The sequence below is a fragment of the Zootermopsis nevadensis genome, unplaced genomic scaffold, assembly GCF_977971745.1.
Source record: "Zootermopsis nevadensis isolate Lab colony 2312 unplaced genomic scaffold, Znev_1.0 Znev_ptg000030l, whole genome shotgun sequence".
In the NCBI taxonomy this organism is placed as follows: Eukaryota; Metazoa; Arthropoda; class Insecta; order Blattodea; family Termopsidae; genus Zootermopsis; species Zootermopsis nevadensis.
Window position 1 is genome coordinate 16962292 of NW_028259162.1, and position 14581 is coordinate 16976872.

At 36.5% G+C, this 14581-nt stretch overlaps 1 protein-coding gene across 1 annotated transcript; it reads left to right on the forward strand.

Moving 5' to 3' along the window:
- The first annotated feature begins 548 nt into the window (after positions 1 to 548).
- Ercc1 (DNA excision repair protein Ercc1) lies at positions 549 to 13819 on the forward strand. Its single transcript, XM_022079163.2, has 6 exons — positions 549 to 850; positions 1099 to 1241; positions 2425 to 2619; positions 3490 to 3675; positions 4641 to 4839; positions 12132 to 13819. The coding sequence occupies exons 1-6, from the start codon at positions 766 to 768 to the stop codon at positions 12260 to 12262; spliced, it is 939 nt and encodes a 312-aa protein (XP_021934855.2). The 5' UTR covers positions 549 to 765; the 3' UTR covers positions 12263 to 13819.
- The last annotated feature ends 762 nt before the right edge of the window (positions 13820 to 14581 follow it).

Genomic DNA, 14581 nt, shown 5'->3' on the forward strand with positions numbered 1-14581 from the left:
GGTACCCAGTGGTCCACTAGGGTGTGCGCCCTGTGTACTTTATTGTTATACCATGTGACGTACCCTTGCCCATTTGTAATGTGTAATATCCCAACGCAGAAGCAGTGACCAGTTTGATGTGAGCCTGATGAAACCGAGACAAGTTCGACCCATAGGCGGTTGTAGTGAGCGTGGAAATGTCTTAGAAAGAAATTCTTTCGAATATCTTTTGCAACCTAGTCTTAAATGTTTTAACCTCACAATTAAGACAATAAGTTTATGTATATGGTCATGGCAGAACAACAGTTTGCTTACGTTGTTGTGTCATTGAGTTGTTGATTTCATGATTAATATTCAGAGGAAATTACTAGTAACTCATGAACATTCATTACGTTACTTTTGAAATAACATTTTTCTGGCATTGCATCCGTTGGTGGTCACTAGTTTCCTCTATAGTATCGGTCATGTTTCCAAATATAATTTCCTAGCATGGAATCGTCAAGACTGACTGCAATATAACGGATTTCGAGATTTTGCTGTTATTTACCTTCGCTATCTTGTAGCTGTGCTTACGGCAGTTAGATGCGGTCGATTGTACGGCGTTTGACTGAAATGTGATATTTAAAGGGGGTTTCGAAGCAATTGCCTGTGTTGTTGTGCATGTTATTTACCATCACAAAGATAGCGACTACTTGAAAGGCTCGCTTGGCTTTTGAATTGCTTGAATAATCTCTGGTAGTGAGAAAAAAAGCATACTGTACATTTCCGCAAAGTGCGTGTTGGAACATGTTGGGTTATGAAGATGATCCTGTTATTGAAAAATGTGATGAAAATGTTGATGATCGTATAACGAAGCCGACGTCATTTACTGGTATGTTGTCAAGGTGTTGTAAGATATTCAGTCGTATCTAATCTAGGACGAATAACATACATTTTCTTTTTTGTGTGTGTGCACTTTATAGAATGTAGGGGAAGTATGAAGTTAGGTTTTCCATGACAGTAGTTTAATTTAAAGGAATTGCAGATTGGGTAAGTAATCATGTTGTAATTTTCCAAGAACAGTATTTAGTCTTAATTACATATAATGGATCGATGTTTGTTTTAACATTTTTCTTCTAGATGCATTTGGCAGCCTAAAAAATTCGGAATTTTACAAGGAACCTGTTGAAAATTGCAATAGTAAAGCGAGTACCAGCGGGTCATCTAAGGCAGTTAGACCTAGTGTCAGTAAATCCAACCCAATACTAGTCAGTCCACGACAGGTGAATTTTCAATTGTAATGACTGGTGCATGTGTGGTTCAGGTTTGTGCGAAGGGCAGTTCATTTGGGATTTGTGATGGACAAAGTGGCACTGGAATAGGTATTTTTCTGTATCCTTTGATTTTCCTCTTTTAACATCATTCCACCACTGCGTGATATTTGCTTGTGTATTTTCTGTTGGGAAAGCCTGCCATTACACCCTGCTGTGAGCCAGTTCAGTCCAGCCCAGTTTCACATCCCCAGAGTTTAGTTCTTCAAGATTAATCTTAATATTTTCTTGCCATATTGAGGATTTCCTCCAGTCATCCTAATTCTTTAATGGCCTGATGCATGGGCTCAGAGATAACTTAAGGTTGCTGCTTATTTCTTTATTGCTTTAGGTTGAGGTCTGCCAACCAATAGTTTTATGCATTTCTTTGCAGGATTAATCCCCCTGAAATCCAGTCACCTCTTACCTTCTTTTAGTGCTATATATTTTTTTTTATTTGTCTTATCACATTTGAAGCTTATACATTTCTCATTCTGCAGACAAAAGGCATGGAAGTAAGAAATGTGATTAAATTATCTCTTATAAACAGAACCTACTCCTTGTAGTTGGAACACAATGCTCTATGCCTGTATATAAATAATTAAACTTACATTATTTCATTTTTTTCCCTTTGGGCAGTGTGATGAGACGTTTCATATTTCTATAACTATCTGAACACTCATATTTTCAACTCTGAACTCCCGTAACTTAGAGATGTTTTGTAAGAGACTATTCTGGTTAACTGCTACATTTTACAAGAAAAGTCTAAAAGTAGTCTGATAATTCACGTGGTGGTGATGAAATTTCTTATGGTACCATTTACCATTTTAGTAGGTTTACCATTATTAATACATATTGAGCTTTTATGAAGGAGTCGGATGTTTTAGTACCGACTCCACACTCCATGCGAGTCCATGATCTTATTTGCAGTTATCTCACAAACTCATGACTACATTTGCATGCCTCTGTGTGTTGTGTTGCAAAGTATAAAGAGTATGAATGGAAATCTGTGAAGTAGTGTAAGGAAATGGACAGATTTCATACCTACATAAATAGGCACAAAATCCATAATTGAATTTATATAAATACAAAGATGTTTGTACATAAGAGATCTTCTCTTCCTGACTTGCCTAATTTAAGTCACATTTATGTTCAGAGAGGCAATCCACTTCTGAAGTCAATCCTCAATGTGCCTTGGGAATATGAAGAGATTACTCCAGATTATGTTATGGGAAGAACAACGTGCGCCTTATTTCTCAGCCTGCGATATCATAACCTCAATCCTGATTATATAAATGAACGATTGAAGCAGCTTGGGAAGCAGTATGAACTGCGGGTGCTCTTAGTACAGGTACCACTTGCTAGCTCTAACGTATCTTCTTTTTCCTACCTCCCCACTTCAAGTTATGAGCATATTAAATGGAATGACTGTCTCATTTCCAAATTGAACCTGTCATCCTTTTGATGTCATACAGAGTCTGACAGAGAACATTGTTCAATTCTGAAAGTTTGTCACGATGGTATGTTGTTGATGCAAACTATTTTCTGGACATTATCCATCATTCAAGACTAAACAAAACCAATAAAACATGACGTTTTTGAGTTTGGAGTCTATCTCCAGAACGTTATGTTTTATTTTCTATAGATTTGTGAATAAGTAGTAATTAGGTTACTGTTGATTGCCTGAGATAATACATGTATGTATTTGTATCTTTTCTAAAGGGAGGTATACCTACATCACTTGATATATATATTTATTTATTATGATAGAAGAAGTATTTGTATATAATGAACATTAGAAAGCATCATATTTTGATATAAAATTCACACCATACTAATTGTAACCAGCAGTTTAAATGTCTGAGCAGACACTGTCAGGCCTGTATATAATAATTCTGCGTAAAAAATGTGTTACAAGGAGTTGGTGTTTTAAGTACTAACATATAATAAGAAAAGCGTACAGAATTTTGTTTGAATAACCTCTTAGAAAGTGGCCAGTTATAATATAAAAAGGAAATATGTACTTGTAGTAAATTGGTTCTTGGGTAAAGTTGAGTAGGTTGTGAGGATGTGAAGTAGCTCAGAACCATGTCTCCACTGAGAAGCTTTGTCATTAACAATATTAAACCAAGTCAAATTCTACTATCACAGTATTAGTTGCCTGAATGATTAATTATGGTTGTCTCTATAGTATTTTATGGTAGTTTGCATTTCTTTGTAGGTAGACACAAAGGATCCACACCATGCGCTAAAGAACCTAACAAGAATCAGCATTCTGACGGATGTAACACTGATGTTGGCTTGGAGTGCTGAGGAGGCAGGGCGCATAATAGAAACATACAAAATTTTTGAAAATAAGCCACCAGACATGATAATGGAGAAGCAAGAAAGTAGTCCATATCAAAAGGTATTAACTACACAGAAGAGAGTGCATGAGAATCTAATAGTCTGCCCATCATGAAATTCCCAGCTATCCATGAAACTTGAACATGTTTAAAAGATCCTACCATCAGACCTCATCCTGATCCATTCAAATACATTCTCTCTCATTCCCAAATATTTTAAGTTTGCTTTAGTTTCTTAAGATTTATTACCTGTTTTGTTTTATAGTTTTGTTTGGCGTTCTGGTGATGAGACTTGAATGTGTGTGTTATTAGTTTTCCTACACTTACTTTTAAACTTAGCTCCTTAGTTGCATACAGTAGACTTCTTGTATTTTGCGTTATTGTCTTCTTGTTTCTTCCCCATTGAATTAGTTGGGACAAGTGTAGACTTGCGGCTGATGTATCCCATTTAGTTCCAGTCCCTCTTTTTTCCTTGAACCTTTTTAGTGGCATATTCTAAAGTAAAGCATAAAGGCAATGGGGTTAAAACATTTTGTTCAGATTACTATGGATACAAAATGCATCAGTTTTCGTCTGTGTGGACTTTGTTGTAATTATTGTTTAAACACATTTTAGTTTAATAGAAATATCAAAATCAATGAAAATGTCGTACATTACGTCTCTCATAATTGATTCATATGCGTTCTTTAATTCTGCGAACAGCTAATTATTATCTTGAAAGACTTCTGTTTGATACTTGTACCGTTCCATTCAGAATAATATTTTATTCAGCCCAGAAGATAGAAAACAGCAATTTTTTTCCCTCATAGAACATTTACTAAAGTTGCTTTATACAGTGAAAAGGTCAAAACTCACTTATGCTGCATAAAGTGAAGCTTTTGCGACGACTGAAGTTGATTAAGGATTCTCAGGTTACAAGCCGTGTCAGGTGGCTCAATGGTGAATATACTTATGCTGTTTGTGTATCTGATTGTGAAAGTTTCTTGGCTCCAAGCGGATACATTTGGCAGATAACTATTTGTTGCAGCTGATGAGTGCATTGACAACTATTCGTTCCATCAACCGTACAGATGCAACAACTCTTCTTACGACGTTTGGTTCACTTGAGAAAATCCTGCGAGCAACTCCTGAGACCCTAGGACTCTGCCCTGGTCTGGGCCCCCAGAAGGCTAATAGACTGCACAAGGTTCTGCATCAGCCATTCCTTAGAGAAGCAGCTGTGAAAGGCAAGTCAAAGTCCTCATCTAGTCTTTGAAGAGGCTCCGTTGTCCTTCAGACGGTGTTCACAACTAAGCAGAAGTTGTACCATGGCTGATACAAGAGACTGCAGTATTTATGGTTTTGAATAGAGGTGAGCCAGTTGTTCATTTGATTTGTTTAAAAAGAGAAACTGAAGTATAGTAATCACTCCAAGTATCATAATTCTGAGGACCATAATTTTTTTATTTTAGTCTGTTGGAGATGTTTTTAAATATATCTTGCAAAAAGCCAAGAGTTTGACTTACTGCCCATATTCCATAAAAAGTGGCTTGTTATAGCCAGGCTAAAGGTGTGATTAGCTAAACATGAGACTGAAATGTGCAAAACGAGAAGTTTGTGCCAAATTTTGGTGTCAGAATCACTGAAAATATAAAAATGTAATAATAAGAATTACGGTGGATCTAATGGAAGTGGATTGTAAATGTACAGTTTGTATTAATCTGGCTAAGAATCATATCCATTGTTGGGTTTGATGTTACCAGAGTTGGGCTTTGTGTTTTCTTATGCATTTTTTTTACAAAATATGTAAAATGAACATATAATGGGGATGTTGCATGTCTTTTGAATTTCAGTCAGTTTTGGCATTGGTTGTCCACACTAAGGGTATGGCCGCACTGCATGCGTTTTCCTTGGAGGTTGGAGGGTAATGAGCCGCTTGGCAGGAACGCGATTGTAACCAACAACAGAAACCTTACGTAGGTGGCCGCACTGACCCGCCTACCTCGAAGCTAACCTCTACCCTCCCCGCTAGCAGAACGAACATGTCGGTTAAAATCGCCCACTACCTAGCGGGATACAATCATAATCAGCAGTGTGTAGCCTTGAGTAACTTATCTTGAGTGCAACTACGACAATGGAAGACGTTTTGATCAGCACTGTCCCCCGTAGAAGGCCACTGTGGGATCCAAACCATGATTTACATAAACATACTGCGGTGTTGAGGAGAGAGTGGGAAGAAGTTGCTGAAGAAACAGGAAAGGATGTTGAGTTGAAATGCTATTAAATAGCGTCCATATTATCAAGTTCGTTTGCATAAAATTTACATACATTCCGAATTAGTTACATTTATACTTTATTATGGAGTTACAGAACATTTTGCCATGGCGCAGATCCCACACTGTTAGTAACTTGTAAGTAACTTGAGTCAAGTCCTTCATGTTCCAGAACAAAATTATGAACAATACATATAGCTTTCACAATTGAAGTTGCATTGTATTCATCTGTCTCATTACATTTAAGCAAAATTCTCCATTTAGTACACATTATTCCAAAAGCACATTCTACACTTCTTCGAGCCCTAGACAACCGGTAATTTAAGACACGTTTCTTGTCCTCCAGGTTTCTTGCTGAGTATGGTCTCATTAAATACCCTTCCTGCTTGCATGCACTGCAAATAGCACGCTGCCCACTATGTGCGGTGCGGACAGTCACCCGCATCCCGCAACTCGCTATGTATTCCGCTACCCACGAACCTCCAAGCAAAATGCGTGCAGTGCGGCCTTACCCTAAGATTTGCCTGTAAACTTTAATTTTGAGCATATCATTTAGTTATAACCTCTATTTTACATGACTGAACTTCTCAGATTTTGAAAAACTGCTCATTCCAGAAAATGTAAATCTCAGAACATCTACAGCTGTATGTGTGGACTTTTTTTATATCTTAAATATTTAAGGAATTGCAGGGAAAATAATTTCTGACTTAGTGCAGAGTGAGTTTCTTGGTGAAATTAGGCAAGTATTCTCAGTAACTTGGGTATTGAAAACAGTGAAAAATGCATTTGGAAAATAAGTGTGTCCCTTTTACTCATGTTACTAGATTGTTGACACAATATGATGTATGCATATCTCCAGTAACTTTTTAACTAGTTGGTATTCAGGAAAACTGATCTAATGATTAAGATATTGGAGCTGTTGCAATATTTACCTTCCCATCACAAATGATACAAACATGGTGACCATGGTTATTTTTGAGGTAGGACCATATCACTATTTGGTGTAGTGTCAAAATGTTGTAAGATTTCTTGTTTTATATGGGAGTCGGATTATTACCCCTTTTAGTGGGTTAAGTTATGAAAGAATTAAGTGCTGAGGAGGATTTTACAGCTAAGAGAGTTGGTTTAATGGGAGAATGGAGAGAATTGTTGGACACTGTTAGGCTCATTATTAGTTTAACTCTGTTTGCTGCATTATGTTTGTTAGCATAAAATATTTTTTAAATTTTATTTTTCTTTCATCTTCTTCTGTCTGTCTGTGGATGTGATATTAAGCACTATGACCACACAGACAAATTTTTCACATCTATGTGCAGTTCATTGCCATACAAATGTAAGTAATAGAGGTATTCTGTGTAGATGGTGATGGTTTCAAAGATGATGATGTTTGTTTCTTGAGTTATATTGAATGTTCATCAGTTCATTCAATGACCTTTGAAAGAGCAGGCTTGATTGATGAAGCAGGGAAACAATGTGTGTTTGTCAGTTAGCTCAGAAGAAAAATGTGCAGTGACATTGAGGTAAAGGTACATTTTATTCACGTTTTTTTGTACAAAAATTATTGACTGTAGTCTTTTACACACATAAGATGCAACATACAGGAGTAGAAATAGCTTCTTCTTCTTCTTCTTCTTCTTGTAGCGTTATAACCCTATGTGGGTCTTAGCTTGTTTGACGAGTATTTTCCATTCTGTCCTATCATTCAAAATTCTTCTCCATCCCCTCCCTATCGGCCTCACATCCACGTCGTCTATCCATCGTTTCTGTGGTCTCCCTCTCATCCTTCTTCCCATCAGTCTCCATTCCATCACTCTTCTAGTTACCCTGTTTCCTTCCATTCTTGCAACATGGCCAAGCCAGGCTAACCTTTTGCTCTTGATCAGCCTCACGATATCTGCTCCCTTTATGATACAATATAGTTCATGATTCATCCTAATTTTCCAGGAGCTATCATTATTCTGTATTGGACTGCAGATATTCCGTAATATTTTACGTTCAAATATTCTAAGTTGTTGCTCGTCAAAGCTAGTTAATGTCCAGGCCTCACATCCATATGTGACTACTGGTCTTATCAGAACTGTATAGATTCTCAGTTTAAGTTGCCTCCCCATAATTCTAGACTTCATTAAATTGTGATAGGCATAGTAACATCTATTACCATTCACAATACGTGCTTTAATTTCATTAGTTACTGAGTTTATAATATTAATCTGTGAACCCGGTTAATTAAAATTCTGCACTTGTTCAAAATTATAATATCCTATTCTCAGCTTATTTGTGAATTTTTTTTTGTGCTGTTCTTGTAACCTTCATATATTTTGTAAGATTTGAGGTTTTCACAGCAGTGAGTATGAAGATTTCTGTCTTCTGGGTTGTTCAGCTGTGTAGACTGGTCGATGTTAACCAGCGTCTCAGAGGTCATACTGCCTCTGTCATCAGGGCGATGAAACGTTGGTTAACATCGACCAGACTACACAGCGCAACAACCCAGAAGACAGAAGTCTTCATACTCACTGCTGTGAAAACCTCAAATCTTACAGGCAAATGTGGTTCTTGCCCCTCCCCCTCAAAAAAAAGAGAGAAGAAGAAGAAGAAGAGAGAGGTTAAAGAAGGTGTAATGTGTGATGACTGTGATTGTGCCTATGCCACTGATAGTTACGTAGTTGCTGACAGGCCATGGTATTTTATGTTATGCAAGCAGATTAGGAAATGTAAGGAACCCATTTTCAATCTATAGAGGGAACTGGCTTTGACTCCTAATGAGATTATTTTATTGAAAGCTGTAAATACAGTCCATGACTGTAATCTTGAGACTTGCAAGGAATGCAGGAAGTCCGTACCGTTAAAGGCAGATGCTCTTTTTCCTCCCTCACCCTGCAAGTCTCAAGATTACAGTCATGGACTGTAGCTCCCGTTGTGTTTGTGACTCCGACTGTTCATCCTTTCCTTGGGCTGATGTTAAAGCCAAAACATGAACCAGAGTCAAAAGTCTTTGCTCCATTAAGGATCAAAATGTTTTTGTAAAACTGATCAACAAATTTGAGCCTCTAACTGTGTTGGAGTAAAAAATTGTTGCTTGGTTAAAGAAATGCAAGGATCCTAAACCTAGCAATACGAAATGTAAGTAGATTTTGCTTCTAGTCAGTAGCCATTGTAGAGGGTTGAGTGACCAGCTTCACTCAGTCGTAGGGTCCGAGTGTGCTATCAGTAGTATATTCAAACCCGATTCTGCACTTCACAATGTTGGAGTAGATCTAAAAGCATTAAGTAAAGAAATGATTAAGGATGACAATGTAAAATAGTAGGGAGAGACCGGGTAATAAATATTTATTAAACCAGTGATAAGTGGTCATGACGCTCAGCTATTATAAAATACGTAAACTCTAACATTCACATTTATAAGATAATTATAGCAAATGATGTCACTATAAATGAATTTATAAAATATCTCAGTAGTGAAGATTGAGAATTATTATTTATTCGGGTGATGTGGATTCAAAGTTCAGTTCTTTTCTGAACATTTTTTCAAGTATATTTGGAAAAAGTTTCTTTATTAAAATAGAGAAAGAGTTTTTTGAAATCAATGTGTGGTTAACTAAAGGCCACAAAACATTATAGAATCATAAGCGAGTACATCACCTAATTAGCAGAACCAGCAACAACCAACTACTGAAAAAACTCTATAGAAAATATTGCAAAATCTTAACTCAAATCATTAGAGAAGCTAAATGCATTCATTTTAATAAGCTGATAGCAGAACCTGATAATAAAGTTAAAACTTTATGGAAAGTTGCAAGAGGAAACTGATAAACAATCTACGGACATTGAAAGTCTGTCAATAACATTAAATGATCCTAAACATATAGCTAACTTTTAATACCTAGTTTTTAACGATTTTATAAAGAATGTACAACCATGGTACTATAAACCCCAGCAGCCAAAAATGCAATGAATTTCTTTATGAAAGCAATTCCAAACTTATTTCCAAGTATAAATCTTAAGCCTGCTACATCAGATGAAATTAAAAATATAATTATTTCTCTCAAGTCAAAAAATTCTAATGGTTATAATGAAATTTCATCTAAATTACTTAAATCTTGCATAGATTACATAAGTGGTCTGTTAATTACATTTGTAATCATTCAATCGCTGTATGAATTTTTCCAGAAAGATGTAAATTTTCAAAATTAAAACCACTATTTGAAAGGGGTGAAAAGTCCTGCATCTCTAAGTACAGACCATTTTCATTGCTGACAACTTTTTATAAAATTTTTTTGTAAGGTTATGTGCAAGATAGTAAATGATATCTTACACTCAGACGACGTCCTTACAGAGGATCAATTTGGATTTAGAAAAAATCTCTCGACAGAAAAAGCTCTATTTATTTTCACTAATGAAATCTTATGTGCCCTTAGTAATAGAACACATGAGGGTGGAATATCTTGTGGTCTTCCCAAAGCATTTGATTGTGTGAACCATGAATTATCACTGATGAAACTAAAATTTTATGGAACTTGAGGTATAGCAAGACATTGGTGTAAATCTTACCTAAATAATAGAAGGCAGAAAAATTAAATCCCCCTCATACCAATCATAATATCTATTCAGAGTGGGGCATTGTAAATCATGAAGTGCCACAAGGTTTGGTACTTGGCCCCTTTTCTACAAATATATCAACAATAAATGCTCAGTCCAAATGAATTCTCTTTGCTGATAATAGAAGTATCATCATTACACATCCAAAACAGGACTATCATCAAAGTATCATGAATGATGTCTTTGCCAACCTAAACAAATGGTTTAAAGCTAACAAAATAGCACTAAATTTTGATAGAACAAACTACATAAAATACATGTCCCAGTTTAAATATAGGTTTTGGTGATAAATGAATTGAGGAAGTAAAGGAAATAAATTCCTTGGCTTACAAATTGACAATAACCTAAATTGGAAGAAACACATCATCACCACCATCATCACTTGATGGATTGGACCTCCAGTATTCTCCTAAAACTGATCTTTCCATCTCTTCCTCGGCTGTCCCACATTTCTTGTGCCTGTGGGCCTGTGATGATATAATTGAAAGCGTGTGCTGTATGATTCCATATGCAATAAGTGGTCATGCCAATTTTTTCTATAAGTATGTAATATTTCCATAACGTTTGGAGAGAGTATCGTCATGTTTTTGGTCCTTTAATATATAGTCGGTTAATGGTCTTAATAACTTCATTTCAGCACCTTCGATCTTTTTCCTTTGAGGTGCTGTCAGTCACCAATTTTCTGCACCATACAGCAAAACGGGTACAGCGAGTGATTTATAAAACTTTAGAACTATTTCTTTTTATTATGCGTAGTAGCTGTAGGAATTTGGCCAACTTAATTTCCGGGTCTTTATTTGTAACGTAAGAAATACTACATCCTAAGTAGTTAAAACAGGTTACATGTTCTACTATTCGGTTACTGATTTCTATTTTAGCGCCGAGATGTTTTACTCCTTTGAACCTGAGGACTTTAATTTTCATTGTAGATAATCATAAATTATATTCTTTCTCAATTATTTAAGCTGAAGACTGTTCTTTGTAAATTTTCTTCTGAATCTGCTAGGACAATTTTATCGTCTGTAAATAAATTAATTATTTAGGGGTGTCTCTCCAGTAAAATATTTTTTCAGTTGCAATTGTCATTTTCTTACAGCTTCATCAAAATATAAACAAAACAAGGTGTGTGACATAGGACATTACATTTAATTACTCTGGACAGTTCTTATTAAATGTCTTGGTATAACTTTGTTTTGCGTGATTTCGCAGTTTTACTCTGTTTACTATATCGAACACATTCTCTAAATTGATAAAAGCTATAAATGTTGGTATATTCTCTGTGTTTTAAAATGATTTGGGATACAGAAAATATGCAATCCATGCACGATCTATGCTTTCTGAAGCCATTTTGTTCTTCGAGTAGTAGCACCACAGATGTCATCAAACGTCTGATAATTTTACCATATATTTTGTGTCCTGTATTTAAGAAACTTGTGTCCCTGTAATTGTTCCAGCTCTACCTGTAACCTTTTTTGTATATGGAGACTATAACTGCAGTTCTCCACTCATATCCAACATATGTTTAGGAAATTAAGAATTTTACAAGAAAGCTCTTTGGCGCATACTTGAAAAGTTCGTTAATGCCATCTGACCCCACTGATTTTTCGCTTTTGATTTTTATAATTCCATTAGTTTTTCTATAGTTATCAAGTCGACTTTGTCAGTTTCAGGTGCTATTTGGGAAGCTTCTTCTTTGTTAATCTGCTGTCCACAGACTGGTAATATGAACATACACGCTCAATTCGTGAGATCCGAGATCCTCACAGCAGTAAAAATGTCGTTCTGGGTTGTGACCTTGTAAGTTTCTAAAAAATTTTGTTATCTACTAGTCTCGCAGTGTCTCAAATCAGAGAAAATAATGACACAAATTTCTTTGCCTGTTAGAGGAAATCCTGAATATGTCAACGGAATATTTCTCTGTGCAAAGTGATGTATTGGTCTCGGTCTCTAGAAAGAATATTCTTGCAACCTATTTTGCATTTCATGGAACTTTCCAATGACAGATGAAAGTTTTATGTTACATGGAGTATGGTTTATCCAAAATATAACATGAAAGTCTACACAGAAGATGGCTGTCTTCTGGGTTGTTGCGCCGTGTAGTATCATAGAAGTTTACATACGTTTCAGAAGTCCTTGCTGCCTCCTGATGATGGATCCAGCAGCAAGGACCTCTGAGACGTCAGTAAACTCCTCTCAGACTACACAGCGCAACAACCCAGAAGACAGCCATCTTCAGACTCGCTGCCGTGAAAACCTCAAATCCTACAAGTCTACTGACCTTTTTTGAAAATGTGTTGGACGTGATTGTATCTTTCTGCATTCATCAGTGAATTGAAGAAAGGATGAAGAGGTAAAGTGCCTAGAAACTACCACTTCCATTTGTTTTATGCAGTAGCCATGCAACGTATCTTCTCCCTTCCATTTTATACCCAAGAGCAGTGTTTCTGTTCTAGGTCAAACTCCGTATGCTTCCAGGTACGCACGTGTTACGAACACTCGTAAAGCAATTGCATGGATCCTTGAGCATTCATTTCTATTAGTTTCTAACACCTAAAGAGAACCAACTGAAGATGATCTGTTGAGGTCAAAACCTGTAGTGGATTTTAATAAACATCGAGATTAATCATAAAACTTGTTGTGTGGGTGGACTGTCAACCTAAAAATTAAATAAGATTAGATTATCATATGTAGATAAAATTTGTGTGTTATTTATTTCTGTGGTGTCCTTGTGCATTGAATGCATCCTGTTACTTATGTCCCCAGTGGATGGTCGATTGGATTTTTCTGGCCCAGGACAGGGACCGGTTGAGGGCTTTTGTTAATTCGGTGATGAACCTTCAGGTTCCCTAAGCCATCTAATTAACTAATTTTATAGGATTTGAGGTTTTCATGGCAGTGAATCTCAAGATTGCTGTCTTCTGGGTTGTTGTGCTGTGTAGTCTGATAGAAGTATGCCGACGTTTCAGAGGTCCTTACTGCCTCCATCTTCAGGGTGATTGTTGGTAAACTTCTACCAGACTACGCAGCATGACAACCCAGAAGACAGCAATCTTTAGTTACTTATTGGTTTTAGGCTATCTGTAATTATATATGTTGGAAGTTACTATGGGGTTGTATTTGCAATGTTGGTATGTAAAGAAATGTTTAAAAATAATGGATTTTGAATGTCTTTTAAAAGTATGGCTACCCCCATTAAAATCAGTTTAAAGTAGAAGTTTGTATTACATGTTTTTGATATGCGTACACCAGTATTTACAAGTTTAAAAGTTGTTAAGATTTCAATCTTTCACGTGAATATGATAATATCCCCTTGGGTAATCATCTGTGTCAGTGATGAATTAAATTTCAATGTTTTGGAGTCGTGAATTTTTTATTTGTCATCAGGGTCAATGAGAGAAATGCATAAAAGTCACGTGTGTGCGTGTGTTCTGGGTTCTTTGTGTCTAACCTCAGGGTTCAATTGACACGGACAGATATCTGTATTTCAGTTGCTATTTAATCCGCTTTTCGTTTTAGGGCTGTTGCGTTGGTAATATATGTAACAAAAAGAGGTCAAGCTTTTTTTTTCATCACGTGGGTTAACAATGGTCGAGGGCGTGGTCACAGTACAAAGGAAATACACGAGTAAACTGCATTATGCTGACAACGGAATGGATTATGTCCTCCTGCAGTGGCCCTGAAGTGTATGTTGCAAATAATTTGGGCTAAACGTCGTAATGCGATGAAACTGAAAACCGCGTTCGTATTTTTAAGCAGAGTTCAGCTTGGCACGGTTCCATGTATTTGATTAAATCGTCTCTTCGTGTGGTTCCAGGAAATCTGCTGGTTGCCACAGCATTAATAAAACTGTATTTTAATTCGAGAGTTGCCCCGTTCGAACCTCGGCTGTTGGTCGACTGTCCTAGGATGTTTTTAATATTTACTTCGCCCCGCGGTAAAATGACGGTAAGAAAATGTCACAGCTGGTTCTTTGCTCCTACAGAACAGTCCCCTCATTTAACGACGCTGTCAGCAACTCGGCCGATATACGTAGTGTGTAATTATATGGTGATTAGTGAGTAATGATTTGGAAAGGGTGGAAGGAAGCTGTGGTGACCTGATTCAAGATGTTATCCTGATA